Here is a 22,485-nt window from a genome sequence, read left to right as displayed (position 1 = left end):
TGTTCCCGAGGAAGGGCGATCTTGTTATCTAAAAAGATCCAGCCCTGATTAGACTCAGTTCCTCCTCTAAAAATGAGGGCCTGCTTTTCTGATGGCGAGTAATCTGGTGGTGTGGCTGTGGTGAGAAACAGAGCCGGAGTGGGGGCTAGTTTGTTGTTGGTTAAGGATTTTGTGGTGGCATCCGCCCTTGCATTGCCTTGAGAGATGGCATCTTGCTGGGCCTGGTGCCCTTGGCAGTGGATGACAGCAACCTCTTTGGGCAGTAACAGAGATTGCAAGAGGTTAGAGATTTGGGTAGCATTGATTATGGGGAACCCTTTTGTAGTAAGGAATCCCCTTTCTTTCCAGAGGACTGAGTGGCAGTGGGTAATAAGAAAGGCATACTTTGAGTCAGTATAGATATTCACTCACTTTCCCTGTGCTAGCGTGAGAGCTTGGGCTAAGGCAATGAGCTCTGCCTTTTGTGATGTGGTTGCATCAGGGAGGCAACGTGTTTCGAGGTTGGCTGAATCTGTGACTGTGGCATAAGGTGCTTTTCGCTGCCCCTTGGCTGTTATTATGGAATTCTCATCTACATACAAAGTGAGGTCTGGGTCAGATAGGGGTAGGTTGGTTAGGTCCTCTCGAGATTTAGTAAATGTTTTTATGAGCTCAGGACAGGAGTGGGCGGGGGAGGGAGAGTGAGATGGAAGAGGAAGTAAAGTAGCCGGGTTGAGTGGAGAAGTAGAATGGAGACTGACTGAAGGATTTTCAATGAAGAGCAGATGAAACTCCTATAAGCGAAAGGGTCCTAGATGTGCAAGTGATTTGTGAGAGAGAAGGTCAGTTAGCTGATGAGGAGAGAACACCAAGATGGACTGACCTAAGGTAAGTTTTAGGGATTCCTTGGTTAGTTCTGTTGCTACTCCCAGGGTTCGCAGGCAAGGTTGCCATCCTCTGGCCATGGGGTCAAGCTGTTTTGACAAGTAGGCTACAGGATGATATGTGGGGCCCAGGGGTTGGGTTAAGAACCCAACTGCTATTCCCTGTTTTTCATCAGTGAACAGATGGAAAGGGCGATGGAGCTCCAGCAGTTGAAGTTGGGGTGCCATGGACAAGGCTGTCTGTAGGGTTTTAAAGGTCTGTTTTACAATCCCCGGATGGGAGAGGGGTCCCACAGGTGTGCCTTTAGCTGCTACATACAGGGGTTTAGCCAGAGTGGCAAAGTTAGGTATCCAGTGGCAGAAAAATCCTACAAATCCTGGAAAGGAGAGGATTTCATCGGCCATCTGTGGGGACTGTAGTATAAGAAGTGCCTGCTGGCAGTCTGTTGTTAAGCTCTTAGTCTTGGGGGTGAGGTGAATGCCCAAACAGATTACTGAGGTTACTGACAGCTATGCTTTAGAGGGGGATACCTGGTACCCACGAGACCCAAAAAAATTAAGGAGGATAGTGGTATGTTGCTGAGACATGGAGAGGGAGGGGCTACAAAGTAACAGATCATCCACATACTGGAGGAGGAGACTAGGTTGAAGGGGGCAAGAACTGAAGTCAGTGACTAATGCTTGTCCAAAAATGTGAGGACTGTCCCGAAATTCCTGGGGCAGGACTGTCCAGGTTAACTGTTGTAACAGGTTAGTGTCTGGATCGGTCCAGGTGAAGGAAAAGAGGAAATAATACTCTGGGTGAAGGGGAATGGTAAAAAAGGTGTCCTTGAGGTCTAGGACTATAAAATGAGTGGTTGCAGAGGGAATATTGGATAATAGGGTATAGGGGTTGGGGACCAATGGGTGAAAGGGTACCACAGCCTCATTGATAAGGTGTAGATCTTGGACTAGGCGGATGGCTTTTGGAGCAGTAGGATAGGAGTATTGCAAGGAGAACTGGTGGGGATAACGAGTCCCTGGGCCAAAAGTCAAGTGATGATTGGTTTTAGGCCTTGACGGTGGTTTTTTGAGATGGGAAACAGGATGGGAGGGAAAATGGGTAGGATTTTTGAGAAATATTTTAACTGGTGTGTGATGTGTGGCCACTACAGGCTTAGAGATATCCATACTGAGGGCTAACTACCTCAGGAGAGATAGGGGGTTGAGGTGAAGGGTTATGACAGGGTGCATTACCAGTTAGGGTTAGTACTAGAAGATGGGTGGGTGATGGGGTTGGCTGTGAGGGGCCAGTGAGCTGGAGGGTGACCCCTAGAGTTTGGAGGTTGTCCCGCCCTAGTAGGGGAACTGGGCACGAAGGCATGATCAGGAAGGAGTGAGAATGGGTGCCCCTCAAGGTTACAGGCTAAGGGAGGAGTCTGGTTGGGGCAGGAGGGCTTTCCATCAATTGCCATAACCGACACCTGAGAAGGTATGGGAAGGCCATATAGAATAGGTACCCCCTGTATCCACCAAGAAGGAAATGGACTTACCTGATACTTGTAGTGTTACCTTGGGCTCTGCAAGGGTGATAGGGGTCTCCGAGTCTGGGCCACATCAGTCGTCCAGGAGGCCAAGGAGTTAAAATGAAGGGACTGCATCATTTGGACTGGCCTGCCCCTCACATGGTGATGTAGGGGGCGAGCCTGTAATCCGGGACGCACAGTCTACCTTCCAGTGTCCAGTGCATTTGCAGGTAGGACAGGGTCCAGGGGCCAGACACAGACAGGGGCACTGTCAGACCCAGTGTCCCTCTTGGCTGCATTTGAAACAGGACCTGGGTGGGACCTTTGAAGCAATATGGGCAGGTCCAGAGGGTCCTGAGGGACCCTTTCAGAAGGGCTTTGACAAGCCTCTTACACCAAATGCCTGGCGAGTTGCTGGCCTCAGAGCTGCTACAAGAGCTTGGGTTTGGAGGCTCACCTGTTTCTGTAGCTGGGCCTCGTGGATGGCCTCAGCCTTTTCCTCTTGGCCATTAAAAACTTTAAATGCCATGTTCACCAGGTCTTGTATGGGAGTTTGGGGGCCCTTCTTTAGTTTTTTTCTAATATCCGGTGCTGACTGGGAAATAAAATGGGCCGCTAGCTGGGTAGCCCCAGCTAAAGTCTTGACCTACTGAGGTATGAAGGACCATGGCATTAGTTAGTCGGTCTACGAAGGCAGCTGGATTTTCAGTAGGACCCTGAGTTATTTCCCACAGTTTATCATAATTAACTACCTTTTGGGCTGCATTTTCCATGCCTGCTAGGAGGCACTGTAGCATCTGGTCTCGGCGGTGGCAGCCATTTTGGCCAGTTTGATAGAGCCAGTTAGGATCAGCCTCAGGGACTGCCACCACATCCACTGGCATCTGAGGATCAGTGAGATGAACTTGATCAGCATGTGCCTTGGCTGCCACAAGGATGCGGTTATGCTCATCAGGAGTAAGGGTAGAGGACAGGATTACATAAGTGTCATGCCAGGTAAGGTTATATGCCTGAGTGAGATAACGAAGTTCCTTGATGTAAGCAGTAGGATTGGTGGAGAATGACCCTAAGGGTTTCTCAATGGTGGACTGATCAGTAAGGGAGAAGGGAACATGTACTCGGACAACACCCTCTGCTCCGGCCACCTCATGGAAAGGACAAAGGACAGAGTTTTTGTCACTGTGAGTGCTGCACAAGCGAGTGTGACCACTAACAGGAGGGTCCACGTCGGAGCTTGGAAGAAGAGGAGCAGGAGGGAGTGGCGGCTCTGTGTATGGTGGGAGATTAGTGGATCAAGTGGGGGATAGGGAGAGTTCTTCAGGCAGATTGGGGTCGGTCAAAGAAGAGGAGGTTGGCGAAGGGGCCGAGGGCAGTGTGGGGATGTTTTTGGCCAGGAGTACTTGAGCAGTCCTGCAGGATGAACAGAAGCTGGGGTGGGAGCAGAGATGCCAGAAAGCCTGAATATAGGGAACCTCCACGCACTTGCCATTCCTTTGGCAGAAGTTGTCTAAATCTGTTAGACCGTTAAAGTCTAGGGTGCCCCCAGGAGGCCACTTGGACTGGTTGTCTAGCGGATACTGTGGCCAGGCCACAGAGGAGAGGAAAAGTAGCCTTTTCATTTTTACAGAAAGATCCAGTTTGGGTAGATTTTGGGCCAGGCATCCTAGTGGTGACTTGGAGTCCGGGTGGGATTCCTGATTACCCATATTTTATCTTTTTCAGTGGCCTAAGGGCAAGAAGTGGACACAGAAATAAATTACACACAACACAGCCAGAAAAGCTCCTTTCCCAGAGAAGGAGGCCGAGAGAACCTACAGGCTGCAATGATAACAATGAGAAAGAAAATAAAAAGGGACAGGGCTAGAGCTATTTGCCCTATGGAAGAGTTAGAGGGAGTAAAAGGAGCGGAACTGGGAAGTGGGGTTTCATTGGTAAAAGAAGAGTGGAAGGAAGAAGGAGAACAGAGTTATTTCTAGAGGTGGGAACTCAATGAAGGTCCCCTGAAGCCAGTGGTCTGTTACCCACTGTAGAATATCTGTTACCTCAAGGGAAGCAGGCCTGAACCACTGTATATCGGCTAGTAAGAGCCTAACAAAGCTAGTGAATCTACAGCAGAGACAGGACCACATATAGGATTGACGGACAAAGGGTGGGTGGCCCCAGATGAGAGATCAGTCTAATTCCTTCCTGGCCACGTCCCCAAAGGGACGTTTCAGAGGCGTCTTGGCTAAGGTGTACCCTTATAACCCCTGGGCCTGGTCACCTCAGAACTATTGGTCCTGAGGTGAATCACCGTTATGCCTTACGACATCACTGTGGAATTGCGGGTGGAGGCCCACACAAGCTCCATAACCATTAAGCTGTGGCACTACACATAAACTCACTCACCCACACACTCACTCAGGAATAGAGAGAGAGAGAGAGAGAAACCAAATGCACTTAGGCGGGAGCTGGCCTGCCAAAGGGCAAGTTTGAGATTGACAGCCAGAGGTCTGGTTTTAGTCCTGGGCAGAGAGCGGGCTTGTGAACAGGGCTTGAGATCACTCAAACCTTAGCCGCTGCTGCGGAGATGATTGGAAGGGCGGCTCAGCATCCTAGGCTGTTCTCCCTAGCACTGGAGACTAAGAGAGGGTTTAGGAAGGTGGGGATGTCTCCCTCAGATTCCTGGCCCTGAGAGGTCCCTCACGGGGAGAAGATGAGAGTGTGGGGACATCTCCGGTACACTCAGGTCCTCAGAACGAGGCCAGGGACCTGGGCCCACAGCGAGAGATGAGGAGTCCCCACAGCGAGAGATGAGGAGTCCCCGACACAGCTGCGATTACTAGCAGGGAGTCCATAGAGCAGGCAGAAGAAAAAGCTATGGGCAACAGAAGTCTTATCTCATGGCGGGACAGCTCTTGATCCAGCCTCGGGTGGAGGAGTCAGTTTTTCCACCCCAGGAGGGGATCTCACAACTCCTCCCAGATTTCGGCACCAAATGTAAGGTTTATTGCTCAGGTAAAATGAGGAAGCTGAGGCAAGTATAAGAAAAGGAGAAGCCAATTTATTCAGTTCCCGGGTGAGGTTCTGTGGTCCAGAAAGGGGCCAAAGAAGTCCTACCTGGCTGTTCAGGGCATGGGGTTTTATGGGGAGGGAAGGCACTTGATTGGCTATTGGGGAAACAAAGTGAAGGCAATTCTATTGGCTGTTAAGAAGCAGGAAGTACATGGCGCTAGTTGCCATTGGTAAGTGGGCAGAACCTTGGGTAAGTGGACCTTGATTGGCTACTGGGGAAACAATGCGAAGGCAATTTTATTGGCTGTTGAGAGGCAGGAAGGAATGTAGTTAGTTGCCATTGGTAGGCGGGTGGGACCTTGGGTTAAGTGGGCCGGCTGGGGATGTATGGGGCAGACTGCTACTGGGCAGGGTTTGGTGGGGCTTCTTTAAAAATTTTTCTGCAGGGTTTTTCAACAGTGGGCCAGCGGGCTGGGGGTTAGATACATAGTTTAGTGCTGAGTGTGGGCTTTGGTATGGTATGCAGAGGTGGGTGAGGGGAAGCCATGGGTGAGGCGAAATAATGAGCGTAGGTGATGACGTAGTTATCAGGCATGGAGGGTGATGGATGTGTCCGTTTGACTCCTGGCAAGGTAACCGGCCTTACAGATATTATATTCCCAACATCCCAGCTAGACATGTAGCCAAAGAAACTTAGTAAACTTAATTGAAATAAATGAGAAAAATGGCTGTGCCTAAAAAAGGTAGAAATATTGCAGAGAATATGACACCAGGAAGAAAACTCATGGAGAAATACTGGATTTATTTCATGACATTAAAAGTGAACTGATGAAACACTGAATGACATTTGCCAATTATGTATGACATTTTGCCAAGTTATAAAGATAATTCACTTTTGGGAGTTGCATGGCAAAATGCAAGCACTGTTTGACCTACTATTAGTAAAATCTTATGAATCAAAACATTTACTACTCAATGCTTTTAATATTTTGTATTAATGTACTATATAAAATATTTTTCATTTCTCTATAAATTGTGATTAATTTATAATGTTTAACAACAAATTTTAACAATTGCAGAGCAGCTGTAATTTTTCTCATTATCTAGCGCTGTTTTCAGTTTCACCTTGTGGTCATCTTGGTAATCATGTACTCATTTGTGCTTTTTGTGGTCTTGTACTACCATGCAAAGCAAGGCTGGTCTGCATTATCAATACTAGTTTACAGATTGTTGAGACTTCTTACACATGGCCACCATGCCAGAGGGTAGAGCTGGAATTTGGATACGGGCAGTTTGACTCCAGAACATGTGCTCTATACTTCTTTATTGCATTAGCTTGCATTCTGTGTGTAGTGAGGATTAAGAGGAACATAAAAAATCCAATAAACTTTTGAAATGTCTGTTTATTCCACACCTGATAGTCTCCAGTCCTGTCAAATTTGTAATAGAACGTAATTTAGATTTATTCCTATGTTTTGAATATAAAGAAAAAACAAGAATAAAATGGATAAACTTTTTCTTTTTGAGACAGGATCTTATTCTGCTGCCCAGGCTGAACTACAGCAGTGCAATATTGGCTCACTACAACCTTCACCTGCTGGGCTCTCGTGCCTCAGACTCCTGAATAGCTGGAATTACTAACATGCGCTATCTTTGAGTCTCACCATGTTGTCCAAATTGGTCTTAAACTCCTTCGTCAAGTGATCTGCCTGTTTCAGCCTCACAAAGTGCTGGGATTACAGGTGGGTGCCACCATGCCTGGCCAAAATGCACATTTGAAAAAGTGATTTAATGTGCTTAGTTTCACAAGGCTGGGGAGGCCTCACAATCTTGGCAGAAGGCAAATGTGGAGCAGAGTCAAAACTTACACAGGGGCAGGTAAGTATGGGTACTCCCCTTTACAAATCCATCAGGTCTCATGAGACTTACTGTCACAAAAATAGTATGGGAAAGACCTGACCCCATGGTTCAATTACCTCCTGGTCCCTTCCAGATTCAAGATGAGATTTCTGTTTGGACACAGCCAAATCTATCACCCAAAACAGTATAAATTAAGCTTATCCTATTTTAGGCAGGGAAAAATTCATCTGATTTTTGTCATATAAGCTTATTAAAAAGCCTCCATTTTAATATTTTGTATGTCAAGCCAAACAATGTTAAATGTAATTAAAAATTTTTTTTGAGGCAAAGTTTGTCACCCAGGCTGCAGTGCAGTGATGGTGATCCTGGCTCATTGCAACCTCCACCTCTCAGGTTCAAGTTTTTCTCCTGACTCAGCCTCTTGAGTCGCTGAGGTTTCACTAAGATGGCCAGGCCAGTCTCAAACTCGTGAAGTCAAACTTCTGGAGTCAAGTGGCCCGCCCGCCTCTGCTTGCCAAAGTGCTGCGATTACAGGCATGAGCCACCACATCAGGCTGAAATGTGCTTAAAACTATATAAAATACAAATAAAAATGTCACCAATAAATCTAGCCAGGCATTTTATTCTAAATGGTGTTTACTTATGTGTGAATGATGACAGCATATACCTAATTAGTATTTACTTTACATGCTTGAGTAAACTACCAAGCACAAGTTTTGTAAGCAAACGTATTAATGACTATGAGTACTAACACAGACGGAAAAAAAAGCAGTGGAGGCATTCCTTAAAATGCAAGACTTTCCATCACTCATAATTCACGAGCTCCTGAAGAACTTTTTAGGCTTGATATTAAAATGTTAATAAGCAAAATATTAAATGTTGGCATGCCTTTTTTACATGAATGCTTATCATTTAGCTACTTTTGTTAATATTCTTAACTGCAAACAAAATAAACATCACATAAAAATTGCAACCATATCAAATTCATTATGTATTTTCTTGACAATAAACGTCCACTGGTTATCAATATAAATGCATTTTTTTTGTCTTTCACGTAATTTTATTTCTTTTGTGTATGATTTATATCACTATATTCTCCTAAAAGAACATAATTACCTTCTTCCTAATTTCATCCTTTATTGGAAGCATAATCAAATCAATGAAACTATTTACAATTCCTATAGTAAATATATAAAAATAATTTCCTCAAGCAGTGCTGCATATACCTACAGCCTACAACTTCAGTCTAATATTTGATAACTCTAAATTTTCCTGTATAACACACTACACTGAACTAACAAACAAAATGTGTTACAAACGTACATATTGGAACAAGTAATACTTCTTAATTTTTAGACCAAACACAGTTGTTAGAGGAACCTAGTAAGAAAAAGAAGTGTTTGAGTGGTTTTACTCCTATTAAGAATCGTATCACTCATGCAGACTTCCAACATTTTTACCAAAATGTGTAAAGTGGGTAAAGTAGTATAAATTAAGCCATATACTTTTATGTACATTAGGCTAAAAATGTCGGGAAGTTTTGATAATCTGTGAACACAAGTTAACTCTTCAAAAATATTTAAAAATAGTCTTCAGACATATTTCACCTAGATAAATGTTTAGGAATGCCACAGAATTAAGAATCATAAACCAAAACTCTGTTAACTTTTATTTCTTAATCTTAGATTTAATAATGTACCAACATTCTGGCCTTACATTTTGACTCCAGAGTTTTCACATGAAAGAACTAAAATGACAACTTTTTTTTTTTTTTTTTTTGAGACAGTCTTGTTCTGTCACCAGGCTGGAGTGCAGTGGCATGATCTTGGCTAAATACAACCTCCACCCTCCTGGGTTCAAGCAATTCTCCTGCCTCAACCTCCTGAGTAGCTTGGACTACAAGCGTGGACCACCAGGCCAAGCTAATTTTTGTATTTTAGTAGAGATGGGGTTTCACTATGTTGGCAAGGATGGTCTCAATCTCTTGATCTCGTGATCAGCCCGCCTCGGCCTCCAAAAGTGCTGGGATTACAGGTGTAAGCCATCTTGCCTGACCAATGAAGTTTTACTCTTTGAAATATATATTTCAAATATATTTACTCCTACAAATATATTTGTATTACTGAAACCATGTGATTTCATATTCCCTTTATGTTTTCATTACTTATAAATTATCAAGAGAAAAAATATATTTTGCAACTCTATTAAAGTTATGTAAGACAGTACCCAGTGAACTCTAACTAGTCCAGCCTTTATTTTAACTTTATAGCTTTAAGAACAAAACTTTAAAAAGGAAAATTGTAATATAAAATCTTACTAGTATGTATTAAAAAAAAATCAGTACCCACAATGAAATATACTAACACCACAAAGTTATGCCAAAATACACTGAACATTACTCTTTTTTACTACATGGATTGTTGTAGCTCTTCCATTCAGATTTTGAGAGGAAGTTCTGCTCTGTCACCCAGGCTGGAATTCAGTGGCAAGATCTCGGTTCACTGCAACCTCCGCCTTCCAGGTTCAAGCAATTCTGCTGCCTCAGCCTCCCGAGTAGCTGGGATACTGGCATGCACCACCATGACCCACTAATTTTTGTATTTTTAGTAGATATCGTTTCACCATGTTGGTCAGGCTGGTGTTGAATGCCTGAACTTAGGTGATCTGCCCACCTTGGCCTTCCACAGTGATAGGGTTACAGATGTGAGCCACCACCCCCAGCCTGAAACTATCTTCCCATACAGTATGGTTGCCTCCTCCTCTGGCAGTTTAGGGACAATGTGACAAAAGCTGTTTATGGAATGTGCTATAAAATTAGTTTTTCATTTATACATTGTAGTTTACTTGTTCATGAAGACAAAGTCTGTGGGTTGCAATGAATTACTTTTGAAAACAAAATGGCATAGCAGTATTTCCAATGTTAAGATAATTGCTTGCCACCTAGGGTTCAATTTCTGCAAATGGTACACATTCTAAATTGCTACTCAAAGTTGCTACACTTTAAAAACTGCAGGTTGGAAATGCTTCTTTTTTCCCTTAATAACAGGAGGCACACATGAAAAAAAGAATTTATAAGGCATCAATGTTAGTATAAAATACATGTGGCTAAATATAAAAAATATGTCCATTTTTTTCTGATTCCAAATATAGATTTGTCTTCTTTAAATTGTATCAGAAACTTTAGGGAAATGTCTAAGTAGCTGAAACATACAGAAAGACTGTACAGTAAATAGATTAACTGGAAGTAGGACTTATTATAACTTTTGATGATTACAAAGCAGAAATATATTCAAAATATCCAATTACTTGAAGTAAAATTATCACAGTAGAAAAGGCATTCGTTTATTTGTTTTTACAGCAAATATTATGATCTTTTATCTCTAAGTTCCATTACATCAAAACAATAAAGTATTAATATTTAATACTTCTTTTTTGGTGACACAATTCAGTGTCATCAGCTTTTACAGAAATAAATACTTTAAAACAATGAAAATATCAGTTTGCTTTAACAGACTATAAACGAAACGAATTTCTCTTCTTAACAGGTGATAGTCAAAATCCCAACTGTAGAACAATCCTCAGAAAACTTCAAATGTAAAATCACTCAGTTCAATTTAGATCTGTAATTGAAAAGAACATCAGATCCATGTATCTAATTGCAACGTTCTACTGCATATAAAGACTCCCAGTAGCAATCTGGGAAGTAAATCCTTTTTAACTGGTTATTCAGTACCAGCAAGAAAACAATTTTTCTCATTTCCTTTGTGTTACCAGTAAAGCTTATGGTCATTCAGAATGTTACTATATAAAAACATCTTTGAAGTTTTGCATCTCTTTATTTCCTTTTGTGGTAGTGATTATACAACTTATATTCTGAGGGTGGACACAGACAAAACACAATGTAATTCTTTTAAAAATGGGACAAATATGGTCCTAATCAAATTGAGTTCATTTACTCAAAGAAGTAAAACTAAAACACCTAAATCTTCTACAATGCTCCCTCATGATAGGCAAACAAACTCCTATAAATAAATGAAACTTCCTTTATTAGCCATTGTCTTTATATTCCTTCCCTTATTACCCTACTGGGTCTAGTTCCAAAGGAAACATTGGCATCGATCTGAGTAAGTAGTCTTCCTGCCCTACTTTCTGAGAAAAAATTTAACATGCCTAGATCCTTACTCTAATATCTGTGTATGTAACTTTGTGTTCCTGTATGCAGTCTAGATAGGTTCTTTTAATTTTCCAGAGGCCTTCAAGGCCATTGGCTGTGGAAATGTTCACATTTGCCCTTAATCTACAACACAGTGTTTATGCTTCTAGTTACTGCAACATGAAGTAAATGCCTTTTCTGTTTAATTCCCAAAAGACCTCTAACTCAGGGTCCCCAATAGGAGGTACATAAATAAATTAGAATATGAAGGGAAAATATCTTGGGGCCCCAAAATTACTAAGAAAAACTCAAGGTGGAAACTGCTTAGGGCAAACCAGCCTCCCACATTCTATTCAAAGTGGTCCTTCAGCTCACTGAGTTAGAAGCATATCTGACTGCCTACTTTACAAAGGCTAACAAAGACACCTTTCGTTTCCAAATGGAACCAATGTGCTTCTCACATATATTGATTGATGTCTCATGTCTCCCTAAGATGTACAAAACCAAGCTGTGCCCTGACCACCTTGGGTGCATGTCCTCACAGCTTCCTGAGACTGTCATGGGTGCATCCTCAATCTTGGCAAAAATCAACTTTCTAAATTAACCTGACACCTGTCTAAGATTTCCTGGTTCACAAGAACAACAGGTTTTTCAACCTTTTTCATTTGCTCCTTTTGGGTGTACCTTAAAATTTATATTACATTAAGGTAGATTTATGACTCAGAAACATTTCCCAAAGAAAAAAAAATTTTTTAATTTTAGAGTACTTTATGTTTTAAAAACTGCATAAATGCATATATGTAAAACAGAATTATGTCCTCAGTTTATTTCCTTTAATTCAAAGTGTCAGTAATCTAAATAGTTTGGAAAGGCGCCAAAATATAAGGTGTAATATCAGAAGAAGAGAAGGATGGGTGTGATAGATGAAGAAGATAAACTGTAAATTGTAGAATCCTGTTGGTGAGTATATGAATGTTTACAGAGGAACTTAAAAATTCTTCTATTCCTCTGAAGATCTGGAAAACAATTTTAATGAATGTTGGGGTAAAACAAAAGCTGTAGAGGTCCCTGATGTAAAATAAAAGCTCCCAATGGAGTGAGAGCATCAGTATCAATTATGCCTGTTTTAGACTTTCAAAGACTGGCCTTTTAAATTTTTTTTTTTTTTTTTTTTTGAGACAGAGTCTCACTCTGTTGCACATGCTGGAGTGCAGTGGCAAGATCTCTGCTTCCAGGGTTCAAGCCATTCTCCTGCCTCAGCTTCCTGAATAGCTGGGATTACAGGTGTGCACCACCATGCCTGGCTAATGTTTGCATTTTTAGTAGAGACGGAGTTTCACCACGTTGGTCAGGCTGATCTCAAAATCCTGACCTTGTACTTCACCTGCTTCAGCGTTCCAAAGTGCTGAGATTACAGGTGTGAGCCACTGCGCCCAGCTGGCCTTTGTTATTTTGAAAGCTCTAGTAATTGCGCAAGACTATGTTAAGAATGACTATTTATTAATATCCAGTCAATCATAATTTCGGGGTTTCTATATAGAGGTAGTTTTTGAATCACATTTTTACTACAGGTATATTGATCAAAAAAGCCTATACCCAAATGAATTTAAGCTACACCAACCAATTCCATATTTAATAAACACACATACGCACACTCACACACGCACAGTCACTCTCATGGAGAAAGGGAAGAAATCAAGGTGAATTTTATTTGAATATAATTATATTAAAAAGTAAGGTGAGGCATTTACTGCTTTGTGAATTCTGCTGCTTTGTTACTAGGAAAAACAATCATTTCCACAAAATAGGTACAAACCAAACCCCAAGAGTCTGACCAATACAAACTGATGATCAACAATGTAATTCTATTACATACCCTGGCAGAAGGCCTGACATTTTAACAAGCCTTTCAAGTATATTGTAAATTTCAGTGCTGCATCAAACTGGTTCAAACAAGATTATTCTTTTAACAGACTAAGCATTTCTCTTGAGGACGTGTTCTCAGAACTATCTCTTTAGAAACTCTTACTTAACTTTGATTATGATTGCCTACTGCCAAAGCTACAATTAATTTTTGAAGAAAAGAATATTCCAAAGGATTGTAAAGTTTACAGATAATACATAGATAAAACACCTATTAGGTTTGTCTACTTACATCGTCAATGTCTTCATCATCATCTCCAATATCATCAAACTGGATTTCATCATCATCTCCAGGACCAAATGTGTCTGTTTCATTGATTTTAGCTGAAGATAAAATAATATACTGATTATATAATCAAGATTTTGCCTGTAATGTGAGCATTCTGGGAGGCCGAGGTGGGTGGATAACCTGAGGTCAGGAGTTTGAGACCAGCCTGGCCAACATGGTGAAATCCCATCTCTACTAATAAAATAAAAAAAAAAATTTTTTTTTTGCCTGGTGTGGTGGTGCACACCTGCAATCCCAGCTACTTGGGAGTCTGAGCCAGGGGAATAGCTTAAATCTGGAACGTGAAGGTTGCAGTGAGCCGAGATTGTGCCACTGCACTCCATCCTGGGTGAGAGAGTGAGACTCTAAGAACATGTGTGCTGTATTTTTTCTTTTATTTTAAAAAGATATTTATAATGTTCACTTAGCACACGCACAAAAGGTATTTTAAATATGGCAGGCAGACTCTAATTATATTAACTAAATAGCTAAACATTTCCATGTAGCCTTCAAAGATTTGAGCACAGGTTAACAACTTATCCTCAACATATATAAAGTTATCTTTAAATTAAACAGATTTATCAAATCAGTGAAAAATACTTGGTTAAATCATAATTCTGGTTATCCCTAAGCAATAAAAGTGAAAAAAGGCGGTGCTAGCTCAATTCCCAATTATTTCAGCACTTCCTGAAATGCCAATAATTTCATTAGGATGTTCATGTTTATATAAAAATCTTATTTTCATAAGTTGCAAAGTGATAAATAATGAAAACAGCTGCCTAGTAAAATATGTAGGCTTTTTCTTTAAGAAAACGAAAACACAATTGTTTCTTAAAAATAATCCCATAGTTACAACTTTGGTAAGATGAACTGAATACTTTTTTCTCTAAGAATCAAACATTATTAGCATTATAATTGTTGCTTTTACTTAAATGAAAACTGCCAATCTTTTGAGAATTGTTTAGAAAAACACTAAAAAATATATATTTCTTTGAGTGATTATATACAAATCAAGCTCATGAATTCAAAAACTCATCATCAAAGGAAATTTCATAATTCAAATTCTCTTTATTAGAGGTTTCTACTTTTAAGTTCACACCGTCGTTATTTGAGATTTCCACTTAATATCTTTTCCAAAGTACTAGAAGTAAACTGAAGTATAGGCAAGACTACTTATAACACATTTTGTAAGTATACACTAAAACAGAATGTAAAACAGGATGCTACAAAAATTCCTTCACCTAAATTCCACAAACACTAATATGAAATAACAAGTGGATATAATCATTTTGATATTACCATGTTCTGGAAGCTCGCCATATGCCTTCAGACTTCTAGCTTCATCTGCATTGTACTTTAAAATTACATCAGCTTTGTTATCCTTAGAAATAAACAAACAATGTTCAAAACTGCTTATACCAAAGTATCAACAGTTGTTTCACAATTTACTTTCAAATTAAAGACATCTAAGAAAAGCCCACATAATGTTTATTACAAATGGTCCTGCTATTCTTTGCCTACCCCAATATGCTCTAGAAAAAGTTCTTGAGTCTGAATAATTAGGAAGTGGTTTGTATTCATCAGTAAACAATAATTAATAGATATGGAAAGATACATACAGATTTCGTTTTAATAAAGGCACAAAGGCAAGCCCAGTCTTTATATACTGTTACCTTTTAATTAGAAGTCTCTTGGAAAAAAAACAAAAGACTAATTAAAAAAAAAAACTGCAATGTAAAACTTCTTAGGTCAAACACTGCAATTTAAAACTAAAATGGATTAAGGAATAATGTAAAAAAAGTAATACACTTTTCTATGCATCAGTAGTTCTTAGTATATATAATCTACCAGAATTGTCTATGGAACTTGAAAAATAGACAGCTAGAGTTTAAAAAGAGATAACTACTTCCTTAAGACTGAAAGTAGACCCGCCTAGGGTGTGGTACATAAATGCACATTTTTAAAAGCTCTTCTAGGTGGATGTTTCTAATGCAACCATTGAAAAACACTCTCCTAAGATGTTCACTTCTCCATTTAAAAGTATTTTATCTAACTTGGGATGACGTGTAATTTAGATTGCTTACAATTTACAATCTAAATAAGATCTAAACTAAAGTGATCCATCACAATGGCAGTAAAATCAAAACTTTTCAAATCATTATGTGCAAACAAGATTTTGTTAAAATGGTGACTAAAATAACACAATGGACATAAAAACATTTTAAAAGCACAGTACAATTTACATATATATATATATACATATATATGTAAAGTCAATGTGCAATATATATTTAATATACATACATACATGTACATATACACAGATACATATATATATTACACACACACACATATATATATGTCAATGTGTAATTAAGTCTATCAAAATAAATGCCTCCATGCAGTGACTGTAGAAATGGCAGAACAAGGACTTATTACAATTTATTTCTTCATAAAAGAAATGAGAACACTGACAAAAATGGTAAAAGTTCATAAATCAGTAATCTGAAAATTAACCAAATGAATGCAATTAACACTAAGGAGTGTTTATTCAAGAAAAACAGGTGAATCTCACTAAGAAAAAGCAGTGTGGCTTTTTAAGTTTCCCCATCCCCATTTCTCATCTCAGTTTCATAAACACCAACAGCCTCTCAACTACACAAAAACACAGAACAAGTCTGACGTTCCCTGTTAACTGTATTCTACAGAAAACAGACTGGCAGTTCCTGGAAACCCCCATTTTAAGAGCTTTTCTTTGACTTAACTGATTCAGAGCTTATTCACTGTGATTGTTTACCTCCCAGGGCTTTTGTAGAAAGAATAATCTGTGGCAACTTTTTAACATGCTTTAAGTGGCAATAACACTACGGACAAAAAAGAAACTATCCAAAAACTTAGAAGAAAAAGCTCTGTAATGAAATATGCATAGGAAATGTGTAAAGTCCTAAATACTTCTGCAAATCTAAAAGGCCAAATATAAGTTCAGGGTAATGCACATGATAAAGATGCACATATGAAAGCCCTAATCTTACCCCTGACTGAAGTTAATATCCTGCACAGCATGAGATAAAGAATAAGGAAGAGGTGTCAGTTGACTGACACTGGTTGAATGTTGAAAGAATTACTCTACATGTTCAAGATTTCTCTTTAAATGCTTAATTCCTTAGTGGTTTTAATGAAATCTTAATGCAACATGAAATGCCTACTAAACCAACCAACTTTTCAATAGCCAAAGAATTAGTTCTGAAAAGTCACCAAACAAGCAGTAGTAAAAACAGCCCTGAGAAGTACGAATCTGAGTTCCTGAACAGCCATGTGGTAGTTAAAATGTTCGATTTTCAAGAAACAAATTAAGATATGTAAAAAAGTGGCCCAAACATAGGAAAAAAATATTATTCCTGAGGAATCCCAGGAGTTGGACTTAGTTTATATAAGACATAATATGTCTAAAAACTTAAAAGAAATCATATCTAAAAATATTAAGAAAATTCTGAAAACAGTATTTCAAAAAACAGAAAAACTCAATAGGGACAGAGGAATCATGTAAAAAGTAAAATTCTCAAAATGAAAAGTAATTTCAATATGCCATTAGAATAAAGAAAAGACCAATCAGACAAAAGATCAACACAAGACTTTAACACTACCAAGTAACTAGACTTAACAGACGACTACAGGAAACTCCAACTAGTAGCAAGAGAATAAAAATCCAGATATATCAGTATTTTTTAATATGGTTAAGCAATGGTAATAAGTTCCATGGGCAGTAATCAAATGGATTTTACAGACCTATGACATATAAATAGTTTCAAGGTTAGAGATAAATGGCTACTACTGACTTTGTTCTATGCTGCTCACCTTAAAATTAAAGCATATACAATACTTTGTACTGTAACTACTTGTGTGCATGCTTAACTTTATACTACCAAACTATAAAACTTTTAGAGGAGAACTGACTTATTCAACGGCATCATCTAGACTTGTGGTTTCCCAACTTTAAGTTTCAAAATAGTAAAACAGTATTAGGTAAATGAGTCTCCCAGATTATTAAATTTTGCTTTGGCAAATCAGGACACTAATAAAAAATTACTACCTATATACTATCATTCTCATTAGAAAAAAATTAAAAACATATTTAAAAACAAAAACAAATAATTGTGTTTCATGAAAAACTACATATCCTCTAATTTGACTTCAAAGCACTAAAATTCAGGCTGCTCCAATACTATTTCACGTCTGAAATGCCAGCTGAAAGCCTTTACCACCACTGCCCTTTAAATGGATGAGGACAGAATGGTCTACAGTACTTGTCCGAACCTGCAAGAAAATATTTACTACACATTGTATTAACAAAATCAAAGAATTAAAACAAATTATGTCTTTCCACAAAATACATGTACCATTAACTATCTGTGTGAATTCTTCTGAATTTGAAAAATTCTACAGTCTTAAACACAACTGGCCCCAAATAAACGATGATGGCAGAACACTGAGAAAGTATATGGGGCTGGAACAAGTTAAAGGGCCTAGTTCATATCTTCTGAACATCAGCAACTACTTAAAGACACAGCACATACTTAAATGTTGTTTTTACCTGATAGTCTCGTAGACCAACCAATATGATGTCTGAAGTATTTATCCAAACCTGTAAGAAATTTACTGCAGATTATTTTTAAAATAAACGCAAATAAGGAGAATGTTTAGTGGATCTTCCCATAAAACAGATATGCTATTCACCTCGTGTGAAAAAAAAATAAAGAATTTGATGCCAGGCCAAGTGCCCCATGCCTATAATGTCAGCACTTTGGGAGGCTAAGGCAGGAGGATCACCTGAGCACAGAAGTTTGAGACCAAAACTAGAAAACATAGAGAGGCCTAGACTGTTCAAAAAGTCAAAAAATTTAAAAAAGTTGTGGCACGTGCCTGTAGCTACTTTAGAAGGCTGAGATGGGAGGACTACTTGAGGTGGAGGCTACAGCTGAGTCATGACTATGCCACTGTACTCTAGCCTAGACCACAGAGATCCTGTCTCATAAAATTGGGAAAAAAAATCTATAACATATATACGTAGTATAGCGGTATGTAGCACAGAGTTATGGTCTGGCATGGGAAAATTACAGTACCAGTTGAGTTTGTTAAAATTTTCTTACTTAGAATGTTAAAAATAAATAACAATTTTATTTCAGTTACTCAAGAATTTAAAATTCCAGATGATCCTTAGTCGTAGAAATTGAGACATGCAATTGTCCAAAATACAGAAGATGTATCTAAAGAGAATGATTCTAAAGCACCCAATTAACATAAATATAGCCCCTGCTATTGTCTTAATGTTTGTATTCCTCAAGATTTATGTTGAAATTTGAATCCACAAGGGAATGGTACTAGGAGGTTGGGCCTTTGGGAGGTGATTATGTAATGAGGGCTGATGCCCCATGAATGGGATTTTTGCCCTTATAAATGAGGCCCAAGGGAGCTCGTTCATCTCTTCTACCATGGGTGGAGAAGGCAGAAAGCACCACATATGCATGAGAAAATGGGTCCGCACCAATATTAAATGGATTTCTCATTCTCCAGAACTATGAGAAATAAAATTTCTGTTGTTTATAGTCTACCCAGTCAATGGTACTTTGTTATAGCAGCCCAAATGGACTAAGAGAACCCACAAAAGTGCCACTAATTTGGAAATGAAAGGATGTTAACATACCAAATAGATTCTTTTTTTTTCTTTTTGAGATAGAAACCACTTTGTCACCCAAGCTAAAGTGCATTAGCAGAATTCTTAGGCTTATGGCAACCTTGAGCTCCTGGGTTCAAGCATCATCCTGCCTTACCCCTCCTGAGGAGCTGGAACTATAGGTATATGCTGGCTAATACTTGCAGAAAGCTCAGCGAAAAAAAAAAGTTACCATTATTTTAATTATAAAATCTAAGAACCAGAGACTTTTAATCAATTTGATTTATAAAACTACCTGATATGGTATTTGTAACAAATCTGCTGTCTACCATTTCATATTCCAATTTTCCTCGTACCACCTACAACTATTTCCTCAAAGACAAAACCTAATGAAGGAATATGCAGCAATTAGTCTCTATTAATGTAAATTCCCAGATTTCTTATTCTTTCACAGTATTAATGTTTGAGTCAAGACCATTTGTATTATATATTAAAACATGTTTTAGTCAATACTAAAATCAGAGTAAACATTTCTGGCAGGAATACAACAGAAGTCAAAGGAATTATGCTTTAAAATAAAACCTAAAAGCTATCAAAGACCTTTTCTATTTATTCTTGTCATGAGTCACTGTTGTAAAAATTATTTTGGGAACTAATAAATTGCTTAGATCATGTATTTAAAGCAGACGTTTTTTTTAATTGAAGTAAAAGAAATCTACACACCTACCTTTTTTCTCAATTTCCCTCTGATATGGCATAACCTCTTTACGCCATCAAAACACAATGCTTCCAATCGTCCATTTCCCAACATTTTGATTACCTGAGCATACTCTGAGGAGATTAAAAAAAGGGTGAGATCCTGTGCAACATTTGTTAAAACATAATGAGTGAAATTTAGCTGTTTGGTTGGGCATGGTGGCTCACACTCGTAATGCCAGCAATTTGGAGGGCAGTCAAGGCAGGTGAATTTCCTGAGGTCAGGAGTTTGAGATCAGTCTAGCCAACACAGGGAAACCCCGTCTGTAGTAAACATACAAAAATTAGCTGGGTGTGGTGGTAGGTGCCTATAATCCGAGGTACTCAGGAGGCTGAGGCAGAAGAATGGCTTGAACATAGGAAGCTGAGGTTGCAGTGAGCTGAGATTATGCCACTATATGCCAGCCTGGGTGACAACAGCAAAACACCATCTCAAAACAAAAACAAAAACAAAAACAAAAACAAAAAACAAAAGAAAATTATCTGTTAATAAAACCTTCACCTACTGCTAAATCAGATCAAACTACAAAGAAAAATAGAATAAAACAAATAGCAAAAAGTTTAAGAAATTCATTCAGACTGTCCTATTTCAAAATGTCACATATTATGGTTTTATCTAGAGAAACCAGAGAACTCTTTAGCTGTCAATTTCTTTGGCCTCTCCCAGCTATGCACATATATTTTAACACCTTTATTTTTAGAGTAAATAAAAACCTGTCAAGTAACTTGTTCAGTGTTACAAATGCCATTTCCGTGACAAGCTATTTCTCTTAGTAGAGGCATTTTAATTACCTACTCATTCTGATTATGTCAACTGTTGTTTTCATGATTTTACACTTTAGTTTTGAACATCAACATCAAAGTGGCTCACTTCAAAATATACACTATAACCCTTCATCAGTCTCTCCCACATGAGCCCTAACTCAATCTTCACCATCCTTAATCTCAGAAATGACTGAGACAAATTATAGCTTAACTATTAAAAATTCCCATTAACCTTGGACTATCTCAGTGATTATTCTAAAATTCTTGGAAAATGGGAGTGACATTCCTAAGTAAAATGTCATGTTTAATTGAAATACTTTCAAAAGTGCCCTGATTCCACTGCTACTAGAAAGCACTCTTATAAGAATATGAGCATTAGCCAGTACAGCCATTCTCTTCTAAGTGGCAGGAAAAAGAAACAAACAAAGGAAATAGAGGGAAACAGGCAATTCCAAAATTTTCACACTACTAAGGTTTCTTCTTAGAACTATCCAAGAGAATATCGACTCACACATAATTACATTTAGAGATAAATTTATAAAGCTACATTGAAAGGTTGTTATATACGTGGCAACTGAGTCCATTTTACAAAAGACGGTGAGCTCAGCTTATCATTAAGCAGTTCTGCAACATGGATAAAAATAAAAACGAAATAAGAACGAACAGAAATTAAAAAACTGGTCCTGAAATTACACTCAATATATATTAGAAGTGAAAGACGATGGCTAAATAGGTGTCTTTTGCCAGGAAATACATTTCATATAATTAAAAGATGTTAACTTTGTAGTGGTTTCTATCTATAACATAAAAGACTACCAAAAATTCGACATAGAAACATACATAGTTTTTGTTATAAATATTAAATAATGTATTTATGCTGAAAATAATTAAATGTGGAGAAATTTGAATATAGATTATCTAAGAGATTAGGACTCTTCACACAATGTCCTGTTAGGGAACTATTAAATTGTAAGCTAATCTAAACTGTCTATGTAGTTAGTGATTACCTATTTGAAACAGCATAGTATAAAAGTTGCTAGCAATATTATATTAAAGTTAAATTTGTGCAATTAATTGTACTGTAGTTAGAGAAAGAAACGTGCTTTATCTTAGAAGATATATGTTGAAGTATTTAGGTCTGAAGCCTGTAAATTAATGTTACTAAGTTATCTGTATAGAAATTCAAAATGGTTAGAAAAATGTGTATATATGCAGATACGCAAAGATAGAAATAAAGTAAATGATGTAAAGGTTAAAAATTGGTGAATTCAGGTGACAAATATTTACAATTTTGTTGTGTACTAGTATTTCAAATTTTTCCTATGTTCATTAGGTAAAAAAAAAAAAAAAAAAGACAAAAGCAAATGTACCAATGAATTTATTTTTTTCTTTTGTATGTTAGTCTGTATCTCATTTTATCCATCCAATGGGGTTAGTCAATTATTAAGATTGTATTACAGGCGGGATGTGGTGGCTCACACCTGTAATCCCAGCACTTAGGGAGGCTGTGGTGGCTAGAGCACGAGGTCAAGAGATCAAGACCAAACTGGCCAACACAGTGAAACCCTGTCTCTACTAAAATACAAAAATTAACTGGGTGTGGTGGCTCACGTCTGTAGTGCCAACTACTGGGAGGCTGAGCCAGGAGAATGGCTTGAACCAGGAGGCAGAGGTTGCAGTGGGCCAAGACTGCGCCACTGCACTCCAGCCTAGTGGCTGGCGACAAA

At 38.5% G+C, this 22,485-nt stretch overlaps 1 protein-coding gene across 1 annotated transcript in view; it reads right to left on the bottom strand.

Annotated features, from left to right (window-relative positions):
* Positions 1 to 10,542: 10,542 nt before the first annotated feature.
* The window catches only part of LOC108297513 (eukaryotic translation initiation factor 1A, Y-chromosomal), a 15,778-nt gene continuing 3,835 nt past the window's right edge, over positions 10,543 to 22,485 (bottom strand). The window contains exons 3-7 of the mRNA XM_017520162.2: positions 19,965 to 20,068; positions 18,158 to 18,208; positions 14,866 to 14,947; positions 13,531 to 13,622; positions 10,543 to 10,842 (exon numbers count right to left, since the gene is read on the bottom strand). Coding sequence (XP_017375651.1) covers positions 10,837 to 10,842; positions 13,531 to 13,622; positions 14,866 to 14,947; positions 18,158 to 18,208; positions 19,965 to 20,068 — 335 coding nt within the window. The 3' untranslated portion in view covers positions 10,543 to 10,836. The remainder of the gene's footprint in view (positions 10,843 to 13,530; positions 13,623 to 14,865; positions 14,948 to 18,157; positions 18,209 to 19,964; positions 20,069 to 22,485) is intronic.

Source organism: Cebus imitator, unplaced genomic scaffold, assembly GCF_001604975.1.
Source record: "Cebus imitator isolate Cc_AM_T3 unplaced genomic scaffold, Cebus_imitator-1.0 Scaffold808, whole genome shotgun sequence".
In the NCBI taxonomy this organism is placed as follows: Eukaryota; Metazoa; Chordata; class Mammalia; order Primates; family Cebidae; genus Cebus; species Cebus imitator.
Note: the sequence above shows the minus strand (reverse complement) of the source record. Positions and strands in the feature narration are given on the sequence as shown.